Source organism: Nansenia antarctica (genome assembly GCF_963989245.1).
Source record: "Nansenia antarctica genome assembly, chromosome: 13".
Lineage (NCBI taxonomy): Eukaryota > Metazoa > Chordata > Actinopteri > Argentiniformes > Microstomatidae > Nansenia > Nansenia antarctica.
The window spans coordinates 24,589,288-24,610,482 of NC_137683.1; the positions used below are offsets into that span (position 1 = coordinate 24,589,288).

A 21,195-nucleotide genomic window follows, 5' to 3' on the forward strand; every position below is an offset into this window, starting at 1 on the left:
AGGGTTGCTGTGTGTCACAACACCGCCCCCTGCAGGTCACAGTCAACACAGCAGACAGACAACTGAGCAAAAAACGTCTGAGTGGTCTTGGTCAGTCATAGTCGAGGCACTAATGATTTGTCTCATTTGCCAGTGGTGGCGTTATTTCGTAAACCCTTTCAAACACCTTTACATCTCAAGAGCGGAACATTTAAATCTTAATGTCACACGTATTAGGAAGCTTTACAAGTCATCTTTCCTACTCTTTCAGGGGGTTCAAACGTGTTCACAGTTCTCTCTAGAGCAGTGATCAGACATACTGACATGCTGTGCGTCGGAGTAGCACTGTAAAAGCTAGGCTAGGCTAAGGCAGACGTGTAGGGGAAGCCCTTATCGTAGTGTGTCTGTGGAACGTAGTGTTTTCACATGTACTGTACAAAGCGGAGAAATATGTGCCTTTCCCTGCGCCGACAAGGCCGAAGGAGTACTTTTTTAAAAAAGGGCCGAAAAATCTACTCTAAGAGTGCTCCGTTTAATATGGTATGGCTCCATACGCTGGTCCACCGCGGCAGCTGTGTGGCATGTGTGTGTACACAGTTTGATGTGGGCTGTGTGGGCTGTGCGTGCTCTGTGGACACACACAGTGTGTTGCTGTGTGTTGTTTTTCGGGGCAGCTGTGGAGCCGGAGGGGCAGCTGAAGGTCTTGGAGTTGAGCCTTTGCTCTCTACCCTGCATACCACAAACTACGACAGCTGCCTGTGTGTGTACTGTACGAAGATCTAGCGTGTACGTGTGTGTGTGTGTGTGTGCGTGTGTTGTATGTAGTGGTAAGATTAAGCCCTCTTTCCCTCCCTGTCCCTGACTACGCCACCAGGTGGTAGTAGAGTGTGTAGAGCAGGGCCATGGCCACACAGTAGAAGAACAGGAAGCCCTTGGAGAGCAGCGAGGAGCGGGGGGACCGGGTCCGGAGGGTGTCGGGGGTCCGGCGGTCTCTGAGCTCCCCCTCCGTCTCCCCCTTCTCCGTCTCCCCCCCCCTCTCCCCTCCCAGGGCCAACACGGCCGCGACGCAACGCAGCACAGCGGGCAGCTTACAGAGAAGCACGTCAGAGCACACACACACCTCCGCCTGGTGGGGGGGGGGGAGAGCGGGACAGGACGGGACGGGACGGGACGGGGAGGAGGGAGGGAGGGGTGGAACGGGTGAGGGTGGAAAAAAAACGGAACGGAAGAGGGGAAGAGACAAAAAGAGAGAGACGCAGAGACAAACATAATGAGCTTAAAGCACGTAACGGCGTAACAGCAACAAGGAACAAACACTTGAGATTCAGTTCAACTGTTACCGGATAATTCACACACTAAAGAGAAGAGAGACTAGCAGGAACACTGCATGGACAAAAAAACTGTTGGAACGTGATGAGTAGAAATGAAAGAGAGAGATAAAGAGAGAAAGAGAAAGAGAGGAAGGACAGGGAGGACGGTGTGTTTACCTCAGGGACTCCCAGGCGGCGGCAGGCGGAGAGGAAGTTCTCCACGTTGAGGCGACACTTGGCAGAGCTCAACTTTGGCTGAGAGGGACACACACACACACACACACACACACACACACACACACACACACACACACACACAGAATCCAACGGAGTCACAACTGAGTCACAACTGAGTCACAACTGAGTCACAACTGAGTCACAACTGAAACAATAACCTCAACAAAACAAATACACTGTGTTCTATTTCCTGTACTTTTTGCGTTCATATCATCAACTTGAGACTCTGGCCCAAGTCCCAATACACCCCTACCACTTAGCCCTACCCCTCTGTTTTGCGCGTTCACACGTAGGGTGTCCCGATTCTTGTTGGGATAGAGGGGTAGGGTGAAGTGGTAGGGCTACATGACCCTGCAAACATTTCATCAGGGAAGATTTCAACCACTACCACTTGTAACTCTGTTCCGAGGGGCAAGCCGAAAAGCAGGGGACACGCGAAAAAGAGGGGTAGGGGCCAAAATAAGAAACTGGATTGGGCCAATATCCATGAATAACAAAAGTATCCGTAACCACCGTTAATTCCTATCAAAACAAACCGACAATGAATATCTGGTATGGGGCTCACCACCGCTGGAGAAGGGATGTGGATGATTGACACCGAGCGAGGCCTCACGTGATTGGCCAGCTGGCAGAGGATCGTGCCATTGGACAGCGCCTCCCCGAGATCCTCTGGTAGAGTGGTCTTCAACCGCGCCTCTAGAGTCTGAGAGAGAGAGAGAGAGAGAGAGAGAGACAGAGGGAGAGAGAGAGAGACAGGGAGAGAGAGGGAGAGAGAGAGAGAGACAGGGAGAGAGAGGGAGGGAGAGAGAGACACAGAGAGAGAGAGAAACACAGAGAGAGAGAGAGAGAGAGGGAAAGAGGGAGAGAGAGAGAGACAGAGAGAGAGAGACAGGGAGAGAGAGGGAGGGAGAGAGAGACACAGAGAGAGAGAAACACAGAGAGACAGAGTGAGAGAGAGAGACAGGGAGAGAGCGACTGTTAGTGTGAATGACCCTACCAGTGACAGAGCTGAGCTAGTGTCTAAGCTACAGGGTGATCAGTACCTTGCGTAGCTGCAGGACGTCTGGCCTCTCCTCCCTGGGAGACCTCAGCGTTGACCTGGACTCACTCCTCCCTGACTCAGCCAGGCTGAGGACAGAGCCTGACACAAACAACGTGGAACACATGCCTTACTTCACTGGATCATAGTGAGTGAACATATTAATTGGAAACATGGGTGTGTGTGTGTACACTCTACTAGTGTGTGTGTTTTGTGTGTGTGTGTGTATACACTCTACTGGTGGTCGTGTTTTGTGTGTGTGTGTGTACCCTCTACTGGTGAGTGTGTTTTGTGTGTGTGTGTGTGTGTGTGTGTGTTTGGAGGGTACCTGAAGTCTTGACGTTGCAGCGTGACGAGGTGCGGAACAGGAAGCTGTTGGGTTTCTGGGCGGGGCCAGGAGGGGGCGACGTCTTGGGAGAGGACGGCCCGTCTGACAGGAAGTCACATGACGCACGGGAGGGTTGTGTTAACGTTAGTCTCACTCCACATCGTTCAGTGTAAACTGTTAACTGCATTCGTGAATTCATGTATTTTTATGTATTTTGAGAGACACAGAGCGAGTTTGTGTGTATCGCCGAGTCTGTGTGTGTGTGTGTGTCACCTGATCTGCTGAGCGAGCGCTGGAGGGTCAGCGCGTGAGACGTCAAGGACGACATCTGATCGGCACTCTGAGAGAGAGAGAGAGAGAGAGAGAGAGAGAGAGAGAGAGAGAGAGAGAAAAGGACAGATAACAAACGGTTAGGTAACAGCAGACAGGAATAGACGGCGAGATACAGTGGGTGTGAAGAAGAGAGGGTCGGGAAGAACAGAACAGTCCACTGACCGCGCACCGCTGCCTGAGGCCACCGTGGGAGTGGCCGTTCTCCGGCGACCCGCCACTAGAGGGAGACAAAGACAAAGGCCTTCAGAAAAAGAAGCCCTCCAAAACATTCACAAGACCATAACAACCTCTCATCTGTTACTCATAAACACGAGCAGGAAACTCGGAAAGACACAAACATACCACGGAACAGCATAACACGAGCGTCCGCAAAAGGCAAATAAAAACAAACATCTCTCTCACGTTGCGTGAGGAGAGGGCCTTACCTCGTGCTACTTCCTGTCTGCGACGTAGCCGCTGCGTTACTTCCTGTTTTGGTCGTCGTCGTCTTCAGGAGGCTGGGGAGGAGAGGTTGTGAAACCAGAAACGTTTTGATGAGATACGAAAGGGAAAGGAGGGGAGGTGGGTTTCCATAGAAACACCACTCTCACGCATGTTGATTGTTGTCGTTTCTGTCCACGGACCCCCGGGTTCGTTCCCCCTAACTGTCTGAGAACAGTGAAATATTCACACACGGCACGACATGACCCCCAAACACACACTGCAGAACTACCAGCTGCCTGTATACAGCCTAGTTAGTACACTAGAGCCTAGTTAGTACACTACAGCCTAGTTAGTACACTACAGCCTAGCTAGTACACTAGCGTACATTACACTAGGGTCACGTTAAAGCTGTCGGAGGATATCAAGGATGTGGGTGATGTGTCTGGTGAGTCAGTGTCCAGTGTCATTCTCTCTCTTTCTCTCTGGTTATATTCTCTGGGTGCTCTACCTCTCTTTCCTCCCTCTGTTCTTGCTCTTCCCATATTGTCTCTATCTTCCTTGTGCACTCATCTCTCTGTCCTACTGCACTCTCTCCCTCTCCCTCTCTTTCCTCCTCTCTCCCCCTCCTTCTCTCTCTCCCCCTCCCTCCCTCTCTCCCCCCGTGTGCAGCCTTGAAGCTTTGCATGTAACACCGTCAAAGGACAATAAAAGCTTGTTAAAACTTCCTCTAACCCCCCCCCCCCCCCCTCCCTCTGACTCACACGCTGTCTCTGGCCTTGTCCTTCTGCTGCTGCTGGGCCCTCTCTCTCTCCTGCCAGATGAGCAGGGTGCCCGGCCTCCTCCTCTCCTCCAGGGTGGGGCTGGAGGGGGACGGGGGCGACGCAGGGGTGACCCCCACCTCCATGTCAGCCCTCACACTGGGCCTGGAGAGAAGAGCAAATCAGGATATGGTCACTTTTTTCCCCAGAAGTCCCCTGGGTGCACAGGGTCATGTGGTGATGGGACGCGAGTGGTTGGAGGCTGCAGGGTCATGTGTCTGAGGTCTAAGACCGTGGAAAGCTGCTGTCTGTGGGACGCCTCTCTGTCGCCCTCTGACACAAAATGGCCGTCGGGTTGATGACCGATACGGCCGAGGTACTAAACTGGGGGGAAATGTTTTACTACGGTTTCTGAAGATTCTGAGGATATATGTCAAGAGAAATCAAAGTCTCGTCATCCCAGCTGTACTGTATGCACCATTTCTATAGTCCAGTTATAGACGGGTGTCTGGTACTGGTCTGTATTAGGGCTGCACGATTAATCGATTTAAAATCGAAATCGCGATTTGAAATGACGCGATTAGCTAATCGCAAAGCCTGCGATTTGCCTGCGTTTTTTTTTTTTTTGCCATTTAGCAGACGCTTTTTTAATCCAAAGCGATTTACAATTACGAATTACAGGGACATTCCCCCTGGAGTAACTGAGGGCTAAGTGCCTTACTCAAGGGCACACTAGTAGTGGTGTGGTTTCAGGCGGGATTTGAACTCACAACCTTCCGATCACAAGTCCAACTCACTATCCACTACCCGTATGGGATACGTCATACAGCGCGTCGGATTCAACGTCAATGAACGTCAACGTCAATGAACGTCAACAATGAACGTCAACGTCAATGAACGCACACCAACAACATCGCACGTGAAACGCCCACGTTTTGGTAGCTAGCAATAGCAACATTCATGGTGGATAATGGCTTCAGCAGAACCAGAAGCAACGTTGGACGATTTAGTCCCGAAGAAAAGCAGCACTTCTGTTGTGTGGAAGTATTTCGGATTTAGGACGACTGATGTGCAACAAAAACAGGTGTTGTGCACGACCTGTCGTGGAACAGTCGCTACATCCAGAGGCAACACCACAAACCTATATCAGCACTTGAAAAAGTACCACAGGCAGCTGTATGACGGGTGTGCGGTCAGAAAGGGAGAGTTGAGTGAAAGTCCCGTAGCCCAGTCTAACAAAGTTAAACAAACTAGTGTTTCAGAGTCGACTTGATTTTAAAGCAACCCAACTTTAAAGCAACCCAATGTAAGTTTAGTTCTTTCACTCGTAGCTCGGGCTGTGGTGGTGCTAGAGGAGGGAGCCTCTAAGTCCCCTGAAGACGTACAAACAAACTGCACGTTGATACGACCTTCCTAGCCGGAGATATGGCCACACTTTAAAACAACTCCCTTTATTTTTTAATATTTTTTTTATTATTTTTTTGCTATTTAAAAAAAAAAAAAACGCAAATTAATCGCAATCGCGATATCTGTCCAAATAATCGCAATTCGATTTTTTCCCCAAATCGTGCAGCCCTAGTCTGTATTGGAGCTTTAAGAGCAGAGATGGAGCGTTTTTGCCCCTGGGTTGGGCTTTGGGAACAGGGAGAAACTGGAAGTCGTGAGAGAGCCAGCTTGTTGACTTTTCCCAGGTCCTCAAACACTCCGAGTGGTTGACCTTGGAAAACAAGGCAGGATGAGGGGGGGGGGGGAAAGTGATAAAAGAGTGATAAAAAAAGAGCATGGTGTTCTTCACTTTGAAAGGCTGGCTGTGTACACAGTCTCGCACCCGGCAAACACGGCGACTGCTGAATCCACACTGACACTGTCACGAAAAAGCCCCCCCAAAAAACTGTCACTCCAAACTAATTGGTATCGACCTAACAGACACGCATACCTGCGTTGGTCTGTGGTATGTTCAATACGCCGTTTGCAGTAGCTGGTGTGTGTGGGTGTGTGGGTGTACGTGTGTGGGAATGTATGCGTGTGTGTGTGTGTGGGAGGAACTCAGAGGGACTTACTTGCTAACTGACGACTCCTGGACATGGAGAGGCGAAGACATCTCCTTCTTCTCCTAAGAAAACAACAACAACAAATGACTTAATGGTTGACCGGTGACAGTACACGTCACAACACGCTGACCAAGCCTTTGTCAGGGGTGCAAACTGGTGATGGCCCAAAAAGGTGACTTTTTTGCGGCTAACCTTAGGGGGGATAGCGCTACCACTAATGGTGTTAAATAGATATCGCTAGCACTAACGGTGGTCTAACAATGATGCATGTGTAGTAGCGGCAGCCCTGACCTCAACACCTGCAGAATTACTTCGAAAACAGTTTACCATGACTGTGTTCTCTATGCTCTCTGGAATTGTACCTAGCTCCCTGAAGCTAAAAGTTATCATGTGACTTGGATGAGACTTAGACACCCCACCCCCCTCCCCACCTAAAATAATTTTTTTGCAGATCTACACAATTCACATGAATGACACATTTTGAGCTAAAAAAAACAGCTAATTTAGCAGAAAGGTGACAAGTTTGCACCCCTGAACTTTGTTGAAGCAGACCTGCGGTGGCGCTGTGGTGAGCAGCAGGGCCGTGGGAGGATCTGGCCTGGACGACTCTTCCTCCTCCTCGGTGACACTGCCATCAATGAAATCTACCTGCTCTGCCTCCCCGTTCACTAGGGATGGAGGGGGGGGGGGGGGAGAGAGAGACGGAGAGAGAGAGAGAGGGGGGGGGGGGGGAGAGAGACGGAGAGAGAGAGAGAGAGGGGGAGAGAGAGAGACAGAGAGAGAGAGGGGGAGAGAGAGAGGGAGAGAGGGGGAGAGAGAGGGAGGGGGAAAGTGAGAAAGGGGGAAAGAGCGAGAGAGAGAGAGAGAGGGAGAGAGAGGGGGAGGGGAAGAGAGAGAGAGAAAGAGAAAGGAGGAAAAAAAATAAAAATCAAGTCACTGAAATAACATGAAGGAATGTCGGGGAGCGCATCAAAACAGTGCGTCCTTTATCAGGGGCTGAAGAAGAGGATATGAAGGACAGCAGGTCTGGGAAGAAAAAAATAATTAATCCTGTATTTTGGTTACAGTAAGCCTCTGACTCGAGCAGCGTGCCAGGAACGTTCTGGAATGCAGTGGTCACACCAGCCCTGGAGGAGAGGCTGTTCAGGTTGTGCAGGTTTTTCGTTCCAGCACAGGACTAACCTGGACGCACCTGACTCAGCTTAGGCTCTGATGAAGTGCTAACCGAGGAGGTGTTAATGATGTGAATGTTGTTGTTGTTTTTTTTTTTTGGGGGGGGGGGGGGGTCCTTACTCACCCTTCTCAGTCTCCAGGGGGGAGTCATCCTCCTCCACCTCCTCCTCCAGGTTCCTCTGGTCTCTGGTGATCTCCGCCATGCGGAGAGACCGCTCCGAGAAGTCGTCTGCAGACTGGAGGTACAGGGTGGTGAGAGACGGAGAGAGTGAGTGAGACTTCACGTTGTGTGTGCGAGTACACGCACGCTACCGCACACGCACACAAGTGAAGAGGTGATTCAGGAGATGTAAGAGAAAGACAGCAACAGACACTGACACACACAGTAAGGTATATGAAGAACAGACACACACAGTAAGGTACAGTTAGGTCCGGACATATTTGGACAGTGACATAATTTCCATCATGTTGGCTCTGTACGCCACCACAAAGTCTTCCTCCTTTGTGATGCTTTGCAAGGCCTCTACTGCAGCGGTCTTCAGTTGTTGTTTGTTTGTGGGACTTTCTGCCTTTAGTTTTGTCTTCAGCAAGTGAAATGCATGCTTGATCGGGTTGAGATCAGGTGATTGACTCAGCCATTGCAGAATATTCCACTTCTTTGAATCTGAATCACTTCTTTGAATCTGAGCAGAGTATCTCTAAACACTTCAGAATTAATCTGTCTGCTTCTGTCTTCTGTCACATCATCAATAAATACTAGTGACCAAGTGCCATTAGAAGCCATGCATGCTCACGCCATCACACTGCCTCCATCGTGTTTAATAGATGTTGTGGTATGCTTCGGATCATGAGCCGTTCCAAGTTTTCTCCATACTTTTTTCTTTCTAACAGGTTGATCTTAGTTTCTCTCAGTTTCTCTCTCTTTCTTTCATCTGTCCAAAGAATGCTGTTCCAGAACTGGTCTGGCTTTGTTTAGATGTTTTTTGGCAAAGTGTAATCTGGTCCTTCTAGTCTTATGAATGGTTTGCACCTGTGGTGAACCCTCTGTATTTGCGCTTTGAAGTCTTCTCGTTATGGTAGACTTGAGTAATGATATGCCTACCTCCTGGAGACTGTTCTTCACTTGGCTGGATGTTGTGAAAGGGTTTCTTTACCATGCGAAGGATCCTGCGATCATCCATCCACTGTTGTCTTCCATGGACGACGTCCAGACCTTTTTGTGGTGCCGAGCTCACCAGTGTGTTCTTTTTTTCTCTGAATGTACCAAACTGTTGATTTGGCTACTCCTAATGTTCCCGCTATGTCTCTGCTGGATTTTTTGGGTTGTTTTTGCAGCCTAAGGATGGCCTGTTTCACTTGCACTGAGAGATCCTTTGACCGTATGTTCACAGCAGCAGCTTCCAAATGCAAATGCCACACCTTTGCCACTAAGACCTTTTACCTGCTTAACTGATGAAGAAATAACGAAAGAATAGCCCACATCTGTCCATGAAACAGCTGTTGAGTCAGTTGTCCAATTACTTTTGATCCCTTCAAAAAGAGGACCTGTAGAGAGCTGCAATTCCTAAGCCCTTCCTTCACTTCAAGCCCATATTCATTATATAACTGTAACTTGAATATGTTTTGGTAAACAGCTAAAATAACAGAACATTCTCCCCCCAAAAAGTCCCAATATATTGTATATGGACCTTACTGTACATGAAGGACAGACAGACAGACACAGTAAGATATATGAAGGACACACACACACGCACCACCACAGAAATAACTCTGAACACTGCAGGCTCTGTTCCCTCACCTCATTGCCAGACCACCGCTTGCTGCCGCTGTCCACACTGTTGAAGCCAGAGTCCAGGCCTCCGTACTGACCAGAGAACAGCTCCTGGTCTGACAAGCTACAGGGGGAGGAGACACACAGGGGAACACACAGGCCTCCGTCAGACACGCTGGCTCCTTCTGCAGGCCATCAACGTCTTTCCTTCTGAACCACCCAGAGGAGTTCTGCTCTGCGGTTCGTTGCTCTTTGGGCTCGTCTCTACTCTACTTTACCACTGCGTCTCTTGACCCTGACTATCTGATCCTGACTAACCACACTGTGCTTCTCAAGAACAGGCTCCACTGCTTCCCCTCCATGACCGAGCGCTTTCAAAAGCCATTCCATACTTGCTCTCCATGGCCCCTGCCCTGTTTTACCTTCAATTTGCTCACATTGCTTTTGAAGCCCAGAAGCGTGTGAGTAAATTGAAGATTAAAGAAGGGAGAGTTGTTAGGACAGTGAGCCTGTTCTTGAGAAGCACAGTGTGGTCCCTCCCTCCCTCTCTCCCTCCCTCTCATTCTGTCTCTCTCTTGCTACAGTATATCCTTTCTACCACTGAGCTATCAATTCCCCCCCCATCTCCCTTTTTCTTTCCCCTCTCTTTCTCTCCCTCTCTCTCTCCTTCCCTCCCTCTCTCCCCCTCTCCCACACTCCCTCTCCCCCACCGTCTCTTTCTCTCCCTCCCCCTCTCCCACACTCTCTCCCTCCCCCTCTCCCACACTCCCTCCCTCCCCCTCTCCCACACTCCCTCCCTCCCCCTCTCCCACCCCACACTCTCTCCCTCTCCCACCCTCTCTTTCTCTCCCTCCCCCTCTCCCACACTCCCTCCCTCCCCCTCTCCCACACTCTCTCCCTCTCCCACCCTCTCTTTCTCTCCCTCCCCCTCTCCCACACTCCCTCCCTCTCTCCCCCTCTCCCTCTCCCTCTCCCACACTCCCTCCCTCTCTCCCTCCCTCCCTCCCCTCCCTCCCTCCTCTCTCCCTCACCAGCCATTGAAGCCCGTGGGTCTGAGCGCCCGCTCCATCTCCTCCTGGTTCCTCCGGCAGGCCTCCATGTTGAGGTACTTGAAGATGTGGTACTTCCCCTTGGAGCAGACCTGGGCCGGGGGCAGCTGCAGGGGGTTGTTGTCCAGGGAGATGGTCTGGAGGTGGCGCAGGTGGCGGTAGCACACGGGCACGTGGGAGATGCGGTTGCAGGACACGTCCAGGCGGACCAGAGGTAACTCTGACAGCTCTGGGGGGGGGGGGGGAGGAAGGGGGGAGAAAGAAGAGAGAGAGATTAAAATTATTCGATCACATTACATTAAGACTATAACCTTTTTGTCATTGCACAGAGTACAACGATATTGATTTTCTTTTTGTTGGGCTCTAGGCACAGGGTCAGCCATAGTCAGTAAGTGCCTTGCTCAAGGGCACATCAGCAGTGGTCGATATGATGCTAGTGCGTTGGACTTTATATTTGGAACTATTCTACCGACAGTACCTTACAGACCATCCGATCAGAGCTGAATGGTTTGGAGGATTGGAGTGTACTGGGAGGGAAATGTTTATGATAACCATATGGTTTGTTCAGACTAATCGTGCGGTTAAAGGGACTTACTGTATACGTCTGGAGTTAGGGCTTGTATGAAGACAGGGTCAGAGACTTAGAAAGAGTCAGCAGAGGGGTCATAGCTGAGGTTTAGGGGAGGGGTTTGGGAAGTCTACTGTATGGATCTTCGTCATGGATGATCTGGATGGATGATGATAGTACTATATGATGATGATGATGATAGTATTGTACCCTATAGTACAAGGGTCTAAAATGAAGAATAAGTGGATGGTTTTTTTCCGAAGTGGATACCACAGTGTATAGTCTGTGGTGATTTTGGCATTTGAGAGGAGGTACCATTTGGATTAACGCGGGGGGTTCGTAAAGCCGCTCAGACGGTCATTCTTGTGTCACGTTCAGCTCAGCAGCAAGGTCAGAGACAGGTTATGTCAGACCAAATGGGTTGGGTTTTCACGGGGGCGTGAAAAAACACGATGTCCTGGTGGCAGACAGACAGCTTAACGCTGCCAAGTCATTTCTACGGCCTAGGTAGTTCAAAGGGGTCAGCAGCAGATTAGTTCTAAGAGGATTTTGAGAAGTTTAAAGTACAGTATTCCCTCTCTGCACACTTTAAGCTCGGAAAGAAATATCAAGGATATTGACAGAGACGAGAGTAAAGGCTGTCAAGTGTGTCAAAAAGGTCTGGAATGGATTCTGGAATCATCCATGGTCCATCCATACTGTCTGTGTTGGGGGGGGGGCTGGGTTAGACGGCGGTTTATTTTGGGGGGGGGGGGGGGTAGGGGAGAAAGGTGTAGGTGTACGGGGAAGGGAAGGGTCTCTCGGGGGGGGGGGGGGGTAGGGGAGAAAAAGTGTAGGTGTACGGGGAAGGGGAGGGTCTCTCAGGGGTCTCCCACCTTCAGGCAGCCGTGGTGAGCTGGTTTCTTCTCAGGTTCAGGTCCCTCAGACACTCCACCTGACCCAGCTCCACTGGGAGACACTGCAGGTCGTTACAGCTCACATCCGGGGAGGGGGTGGGGGGAGAGTGAGAGAGTGGGGGAGAGAGAGAGAGGGGAGAAAGAGGGGAGGGGGGGAGAGGGATAGAGAGAGAGGGGGGAGGGAGAGAGAGGGATAGAGAGAGGGGGGGAGAGAGGGGGAGAGGGATAGAGAGAGGGGGGGAGGGAGAGAGAGAGAGAGAGAGAGAGAGAGGGGGGAGGGAGAGAGAGAGAGAGGGATTAGAGAGGGGGGGAGAGGGAGAGAGAGAGAGAGAGAGAGAGGGGGGGTGGTGCAGTAGGACAGAAGATGAGTGCACAAGGAAGATAGAGACAATATGGGAAGAGCAAGAACAGAGGGAGGAGAAGAGAGGTAGAGCACCCAGAGAATACAACCAGAGTAACAGAAGAGGAGACAGACAAACACTAGATAAAAGCCAGGCTAAAAAGGTTGTGTTTGTTTACGCTTTCTGTTAACAGACATCCACACTCACATCTGCCACCCTGATAGAGACACCTCTTGGAAGCAGAGCAAAAAGACAGCGAGTGAGTGAAAGAAGAGGAACAGAGAGATCTAAGAGAGAGAGAGAGAAGGAGAGAGAGAGAGGCCTGTGCCGCATGTAACCTGAGGCGGTGGTGTGTGTGTGTGTGTGTGTGTGTGTGTGTGTGTGTGTGTGTTACCCACCAGCTGCCGGAGGTGTGTGAGGGTGTGTATGGCGGCTGGCAGGGAGGACAGCTTGTTGTTGCTGACGATGAGGACCCGCAGCAGAGGGAGCTGGCACACGGAGGGAGGCAGGCTGGACAGGAGGTTACGGCTGGGAGACCACACACACGCACACGCACACGCACACACACACACACACACACACACACACACACACACACACACACACACACACTTCATTATTACTTATTTAACTTTATTTATTACTTATTTTACTTAATTGCAATGCCAATGTTGAGGAACCAAAGCCAAATAATGTCTACTCTGGTGTACTTTGGGACGTAATAAAAGCGATTCTGATTCTGACACATTCCTAAAACTAGGCTTTTCCAGGTGCATGCAAATGTGTGCGTGCATGTGTGTGTGTGCGTATGTATGCGTGTGTGTGTGTGTGTGTGTGTGTGTGCGTATGTATGTATGCGTGTGTACATGTGTACACGTGTGTGTGTGTGTGTGTTAGGGATGGGACGATTATCGTGTTTATCGTTAATCGCGATAAAAACACCCGCGATAACTTTATCGTGGAGAATTTTAATTAGTTGAATAATCGTCATAATCGTTTTTTTTTTTTTTTTTTTTTTTTTTTATTATTATTTTTAAATGACTGGACTTTTTAAATAGGCACTACATTTTATAAACACTGCTTTGTCTGTCTGTTTTTATTGTATGTATTAATGTATGTGACCTATGTGTGTTTTTTTTGGGGGGGGTTAATATTTTTATTGAGTTTCACAGAGACATGTACACAACAGGACATAACAACAACAACTAGTATCCGTGGGGGAGGTTATTGTCCCATTAATAGTAGAAAACTAGTTTTGCACTTTGTTATGCAGTACATTGTCCATAAACAGAAAATGTTTAAAAACGAAACAAAAACAAAAAAACAGTGGGGGAGGAGGCAATGTCACATATCAGAAATAAACAGAAAAGAAAATGACACAACAAATGCCATAATATATGGGGGGATCACCCCCATCGGAGACAGCATCCATGTCTTACAGTCCTAAACACAGCGGCAGCACAACACCAGCACAGTAAATAATATTGTGACCCATACATTGTAGATCTGTTACACATTAGTCTTGTGTACTTTCTTGAGTGTAATCCACCAAACCTTTCATTACAATGGCAGCCAGTCTGGTACCAATATAATCTAAGAACGGAGACCAAATCTTATAGAATGTCTTTATCTTACACTTAGACTGTCAGATATTCCATAGGAATCATATCAAAAATTACCTTGTGCCATCCAGCTATTGTAGGCGGTTTGCAGTCTATCCATTTCAGCAATATATTTTTCCTTGCACAAAAAGTGAAGATACACAGAAGTCTTTTGGAATGCATACTTTTAAGTTGTTTGTCTGGCAACCCAAACAATAGACACATGGGGTCCTTATCCAATGTAACATCTAGAATTAGATGAATTTTATCCACTATACCTTTCCAGTAATCATCTATATATCTACAAGTCCAAACACAATGAACAAAGCTCCCAACTTCGGTAATACACTTTGTACACATTTCCGATTTGTTATGATCCATTTTATGTCTAAGTTGGGGAGTAATCTGCAAACGTTGTAGTAGTCTAAATTGCGTTTCCTTCGTCCTATTACAGATTGAGATGTCGTTTGCCGATTGCCATATTAGTGACCAAGTTGCTTCATCAGTATTAATGTTCAGGTCATTATTCCAGTCTTTGGGCGTAAATGCAGGTTTGCCTTTATCATATTTTGAAAGTGCTCTATACCCAAGCCCCAGAATGCCTCTCGTCTTTCCAGCAGAGACTATCTCCTCCAGCGGAGAGGGTTGGTGACAGAGGCCAGTGTCTTTTTGGCTATTAAAAAAACTTTGTATCTGAAGGTATCTGAAAAACTCATTTCGTGGTAGGTCATATTTCTTACATAATTGGTCAAATGAAAGTAGTATTTCCGTATCATATAAATGTCCGATAGTAACCATCCCTTTGCTGTCCCACCGCTTGAAACCCCTATCCGTGGCACCAGGGGAGAAGTCTATGTTGCCCCAAACTGGCGAGAAGGAGGATGTCATAATCGTATGTTATAAATAAATAGTAATATAATTGAGATTTCTCACATGAGCCGCGCGCGAATATCCTCACAGAAATGTGTCTCGCGCGATTGTTCAGCCTGCATGGGTAACGTGACTGTCAAGTCAGCCTTGTCAGTCAGTCACTAACGTATGCTAGCCTTCTCACCATGGCTGCATCGGCCCCGTGTCCATTGCCTCACCTTTCCAGGGTTGCCCGCAGGCTTCTATGCATACCTGCAACTAGTGTTCCTTCAGAGAGAGTGTTTAGTGCCAGTGGGCACATTTTAGTGCCAGTGGGCACATACTCACACCTCTCCGAGCACACCTCTCCGAAAAAGTGAACATGTTGACATTTTTGCACTTTAACCTATCTTGAAGCTTTCAAGTCTCTAAGCCACAAGGCTAGCACTCAGTTTGATGACAGAAAAGTGTCAGTGTTCAATTATATTCAAGTTTTGTTTGACAGTATTTTTTTCCTTTATTTATGCAGTGATACCTTATAATTTATCATTACCTTATTTAAGATTTTATTAAAGATTTTGATTTTTGTCAAGATGTTTTTAAAATGATGTTAATGTTATTAACATGATTAAATAAAAATACAACAAAATCTAAGTTAAAGTGATTACAGTGTGTTTTATTGGCATTCTAAAAAAAAGTTTTTTTTTTTTTTTTTTTTAAAATTCTCGCGATAATATCGTGGATCGCGATTATTTTGCCCACGATAATCGTGACATGACATTTTCTAATCGTCCCACCCCTAGTGTGTGTGTGTGTGTGTGTCTGTGTGTGTGTGAGTGTGTGTGTGTGTGTGTGTGTGTGTGTGTGTGTGTGTGTGTGTGTGTGTGTGTGTGTGTGTGCATATGTGAGTGTGTATGTATGTGTGTATGCGTATGTGTGTGTGTGTGTGTCTGTGTGTGTGTGTGTGTGTGTGAGTGTGTGTGGTACCTGAGGTTGAGGTAGGTGAGAGCTTGCAGCTGGCAGAGGCTGGGGGAGAGGGCGCGGGCACAGTTGTGGTACAGGCTGAGGGTCTCCAGGGAGATGAACTGGCACAGCTCCTCAGGCAGCTCACACAGACGGTTCTTAGACAGGTCTGGGGAGGAAACAACCAATCAGAAGGTCTGAGAGAGAATCAACCAATCAGAAGGTCTGAGAGAGAGAAACAACCAATCAGAAGGTCTGAGAGAGAGAAACAACCAATCAGGAGGTCTGAGGAGAAACAACCAATCAGAAGGTCTGAGAGAGAAACAACCAATCAGAAGGTCTGAGAGAGAGAGAAACAACCAATCAGAAGGTCTGAGAGAGAAACAACCAATCAGAAGGTCTGAGAGAGAAACAACCAATCAGAAGGTCTGAGGAGGGAAACAACCAATCAGAAGGTCTGAGAGAAACAACCAATCAGAAGGTCTGAGAGAAACAACCAATCAGAAGGTCTGAGAGAGAGAATCAACCAATCAGAAGGTCTGAGAGAGAGAATCAACCAATCAGAAGGTCTGAGAGAGAATCAACCAATCAGAAGGTCTGAGAGAAACAACCAATCAGAAGGTCTGAGAGAGAGAATCAACCAATCAGAAGGTCTGAGTTAGAGAAACAACCAATCAGGAGGGTCTGAGAGAGAGAGAAACAACCAATCAGGAGGGTCTGAGAGAGAGAAACAACCAATCAGGAGGGTCTGAGAGAGAGAAACAACCAATCAGAAGGTCTGAGGGAGAGAAACAACCAATCAGGAGGGTCTGAGAGAGAGAAACAACCAATCAGGAGGGTCTGAGAGAGAGAAACAACCAATCAGGAGGGTCTGAGAGAGAGAAACAACCAATCAGAAGGTCTGAGGGAGAACAACCAATCAGAAGGTCTGAGAGAGAGAAACAACCAATCAGAAGGTCTGAGAGAGAGAATCAACCAATCAGAAGGTCTGAGGAGGAAACAACCAATCAGCTACATGGAGGAGAAATCTACCACAATGAACGTGGACCTGAGGTCAGTTCAATGGTCTGACTCATTGTCTGAGAGACAAAGGCACCTTTCATACACAGGTCTGGACAGTCATCCTTCACCTTCATTGTCCTACCAGTTCATGAGTGCATGAATCATACTGCGCGCGCACACACACTCTCTGTCACACACACACACACACACACACACACACACACACACACACACACACACACTCTCTCTGTCACACACACACTCTCTGTCACTCACACACACACACACACACACACACACACACACACACACACACACACACACACACACACACACACACACACACACACACTCCTAGTACAGCTATTTTTGAATTCTCATGCAAGATGAATGCATCCACAGAAGGAAAAAAAACAAAAAACTTTCTAAACCATCAGCCAAAAACAAACAAAGAGCTCAGAGAGGCAAACCCAGATTACAGTGACAGATCCTGGCCTGGCCAAAACAAGGCCACTTTCCACTACAGACAATTCGGGATTTTCTTTAAATAGACGCCTTTGTCTGATTCACCAGTCTAAATAGGCCATCTCGTGGAATAAATGCTTGTTAAATGCTCTTTTAGTCTCTCTCTCTCTCTCTCTCTCTCTCTCTCTCTCTCTCTCTCTCTCTCTCTCTCTCTCTCTCTCTCTCTCTCTTTTCATGGCTCTCCCTCTATCCTTCTCTCTCTCTCTCTCTCTTCATCTTTTTGGTCCTACCCTGCCTTTCTCTCACCGTCTCTCCTCCCCCCTCCCCTTCCTTGTGGCTACCTCCCCCCTCCTCTCCTCCCTGTAATGACAGCGGTGTGTTCCTGAGCCACGCTGAGCGTGCTGCGTACAGGCCCTGTCATTAGGAGGTCCTCTCCTCTCCAGAAATATCTCCTTAACCCCCCTCAACAAACCAGGGCGTGTGAGTGTGTGTGTGACACACAGGGAGAGACAAGACAGTGAATGAGAAAGGCCATGTGTGTGTGTGTGTGTGTGTGTGTGTGTGTGTGTGTGTGTGTGACAGAGAGAGAGGGAGGGAGGCAGAGACACAAAATTCCACATTTATCCACAGGCCGCAGAAAACCCCACCACAGCGCTCGTCTTTGACTGTCTGTCATTTGAGAGAGAGAGGGATGGGAGAGCATACGATTGATCGAACGACTGATTGATTACAGCGCGGTGGGTTGTATAAAGAGATTGATGGGGGGTGGGAGGTAAGAATAGATATCTGTTCTCGTTCTTCATCTCTATGTGGGGCTGTGGTCTTAGAGGTCTAGGGCAGGGCTGGCTTTAATGAAAGGTGTTTCATTATGACGCTCGGTGCCAGAAGAACTTCACGTGGTTCTCGGAACGGAGCAGCGCAGTTTGAATGCGTTCGCCAACCGCCAGCATTCCAACAGGAAGAGGAAAAAAACAACAGGCCGCACACACTCTGAGCTTGGGTGTGTGTTGCGGTGCTTACAGTAGCTGAGGGCACTGCGGGGTGTGTGAGCTATACAGCGGAGTAGGCTCTGTCTGTGTGTGTGTGTGTGTGTGTGTGTGTGTGTGTGTGTGTGTACCGTAACCATACAAGAGTGTGTGTGCTTAGAAACGGCTATGCAAGTGCGTGCCAGTGCAGACAATGGCTACGCCAGAGTGTGTATCTTGCGTACAGTAAGACAAAGGGCCGGGCTCTCTCTATCTCTCTCTCTCTCCCTCCCTCCCTCCCTCTCTGTCTCTATTGTCCGTCTACTAGAGGAGAGCTGGGGGAACAATAGGTGGGGGGGGTGGGGAGGGGGGGTGGAGATGATCCTGGGAGCTCTCTCCCCCACGTTCTCTTCTCCCCCCAAGACCAAGAAACACTCCTTCCTTCCCCATATCACCAGGCCGACACAACGCTTTTGTCCCCCTGTTTGATTTGGCGAGGAAGTGTTTAGGAACACACACACACACACACTCTCTCACACACACAGACACACACAGACGCAGCTGAAAAGTACTGACGCAACCCGCTATCGTGGAGAAACACATCATGGGAAAAGCATTTTCTTTTCAGAACGGCGAGCTGACAGGCATTGAAATGTCCAATGCCCGGCTGTTGGCATTGGAGAGCAGAGAGAACTGGTAAGGAGGGGGAGGGGGGGTGGCACTGAGTGCTTGAGAATAACACTGTTCCCTAAAAGAAATGGAAACATTGAGTTTACCTGGTATGAGGCCAGAACATCGTCTAATCTCTATTCATAGAGCCAAATGGATCACTGATGTCACAGGACCCAGGGCCATGCCAGCAAAACATGCAGAAACGCGTGTCTCTGACAAGCACACACACACAAACCCTCTCATCTCACCACATGTCACCCAGGCCCTCGAGTGTGACCTCTGACCCAGACTAATCTATAGGCACTTTAGGGGCTCAGCTGACCCGGCCTGACCCCCAGTGGGTAACCATGGCGATGACGCAGATCTTGTGATGGGCTTCGAACCGCGGTCACATACCACTGGCTGTGAGTGACACCTGAAATGGGAAGGGCAACTTGGCAAAACGAGCCTGCCTTTGAAAGTTTTGACAGACACACAGACAGAGCGCGCGCGCACACACACACACACACACACACACACACACACACACACAGCAACGGTAGGACTCTTGTAACTCTGAACAACTATGAGATAAGGGGTTAATTAGACAGATAAGGACTTCATCACACAGAGTCCGGTGGTTAATTATAGGTTTTTGCGGATGTAGTAAAACAAAACAGGGAGTGAAAACCGGTCGTGTCCCTGAAAGCCTGTTGAACTCTTGACATTAGCAGTCAAAACGTCCCCGCTAAAAGGCACCGAGCCCTGATGATAAACACAGGTCTGCAGCATGAGGTAAGAGGCGCTCGCGTCACCGCACCAGACCAGGCTCACATTCCCCAAACCTTTCTACGAAATGTAAAAACACAAGAAAGATAATGGGAGTTAGGCGTGCCAAGAAACAACCTCATGTTTAAACTTTTTAGGCCTTGGACTGTAGGAGGAGGTTCAGTGGCGTACAAATCTAGACAGAAGAAGGAGGTTCTACATCGAAACAACAACAAAAAGATGTGCCGATGATGATGATGTCGTTCCGGTCTTAATGTCTTGCCGTTCTTAAATGTTAGTGAAAGTCCCGACAGTTGAAAAAACACAGTGAGTGGAAAGTTAAGAGTAAACCATCACATCACAGCCTCTTCCACTTCAATTTCATTGGGGTTACTAATATGTTACAGGTCTGAATCATCTCCCTCCCTCTCAGACTGACTGTTTGACTCATGCACACGGGAGTAGACATGCCTTACTGGAAAGGGTAATTATCGCAGTGAGCATCTAGGACTTTTATTAGTGACATGAAAGGGTGTAGAAACATACCCAGCAGACGGTCTGAAACTGCCGCGACTGAAGACTAAAAGTACAAGACTAAAAGGACATGTGTTTGAGCAGCTGAACAGGAGATGTCTGGGTAGTTTACCTCTTTAATTCAGAGAGAGAGATAACGAAAGAAAGAGAGAGAGAGAGAGAAAGAGAGAAAGAGAGAGAGAGAGAAAAGAGAGAGAGAGAGAGAAAGAGAGAGAAAGAGAGAAAGAAGGAGAGACAGAGAAGAGAGAGAGAGAGAGAAGAGAAAGAGAGAGAAGAGAGAAGAGAAAGAGAGAGAGAGCACCTGCTACTCTCAGATCATCTCCTCGCTCCCCCCCATCCCCCTCTCACGGACCGATGAGCGATTACTCAAAGCTGATTAGCTCGTACAGAAGAGTGAATCTACAGTTTACATTCACTGTGTCACTCTATGTGTGTGTGTGTGTGTGTGTGTGTGTGTGTGTGTGTGTGTGTGTGAGTAAACATATGCATGTATATTCTTACGTTTGTGTCTGTGCTAAATGTGCCATGTCTGCCTCTGTCCTTTAGCCTATAAGCATGATACTCTGATCTACAGTGTGTGTGTGTGTGTGTGTGTGTGTGTGTGTGTGTGTGTGTGTGTGATGTCACAACACAGGCTAGGCCGTGATAAAGGAGGAACAGTGATGGGTCCAAATGCGTGGAGATTTACTCCCTACCCCGCAGCCAAGAAACTCCACACTCCTCTCACTCCTCAGCACGACACTGAACTCCAAGAAAAGAGGGAACCTGGGCCTCTGTGTGTGTGTGTGTGTGTGTGTGTGTGTGTGTGTGTGTGGGTGTGTGCATGTGATGGTGTGAGTGTGTGTGTAAGCACGGTGTATGAAAGAGAGAGAATGACTTACACTCAGACATATCAGGTAGTGAATCATCATGGGGGAGGGTGGATGGATGGAGGGAGGGAGGGAGGGTGGAGGAAGGGGGGGAGGTGCTGGAGGAGGGAGGGGACAGAGTGAATGAATAACAGCTAGGGGATAATACCAGTGTGAGGGCACGGACAAAGGAGTGAAAGAGTTGCCAAAAGAACAGGAGGAAGAAAAAGAAAAAAAAAGCCCAATGTGGGTGGAAGAACAAAAAAAAGAAGGAAAAATAAAAAGGAGAGTGA

At 48.5% G+C, this 21,195-nt stretch overlaps 1 protein-coding gene across 1 annotated transcript in view; it reads right to left on the bottom strand.

Annotated features, from left to right (window-relative positions):
* Positions 1–841: 841 nt before the first annotated feature.
* Positions 842–21,195, bottom strand: part of lrch4 (leucine-rich repeats and calponin homology (CH) domain containing 4) — a gene marked incomplete at both ends in the record, with an annotated part of 30,157 nt that continues 9,803 nt past the window's right edge. The window contains 18 exon segments of the mRNA XM_080544401.1: positions 842–1,105; positions 1,467–1,544; positions 2,092–2,229; positions 2,570–2,667; positions 2,894–2,995; positions 3,167–3,233; positions 3,389–3,443; positions 3,652–3,723; positions 4,411–4,572; positions 6,468–6,520; positions 7,011–7,126; positions 7,756–7,867; positions 9,430–9,526; positions 10,434–10,680; positions 11,895–11,904; positions 11,906–12,001; positions 12,655–12,784; positions 15,694–15,838. Of these exon segments, the coding sequence (XP_080400527.1) occupies positions 842–1,105; positions 1,467–1,544; positions 2,092–2,229; positions 2,570–2,667; positions 2,894–2,995; positions 3,167–3,233; positions 3,389–3,443; positions 3,652–3,723; positions 4,411–4,572; positions 6,468–6,520; positions 7,011–7,126; positions 7,756–7,867; positions 9,430–9,526; positions 10,434–10,680; positions 11,895–11,904; positions 11,906–12,001; positions 12,655–12,784; positions 15,694–15,838 (2,042 nt within the window).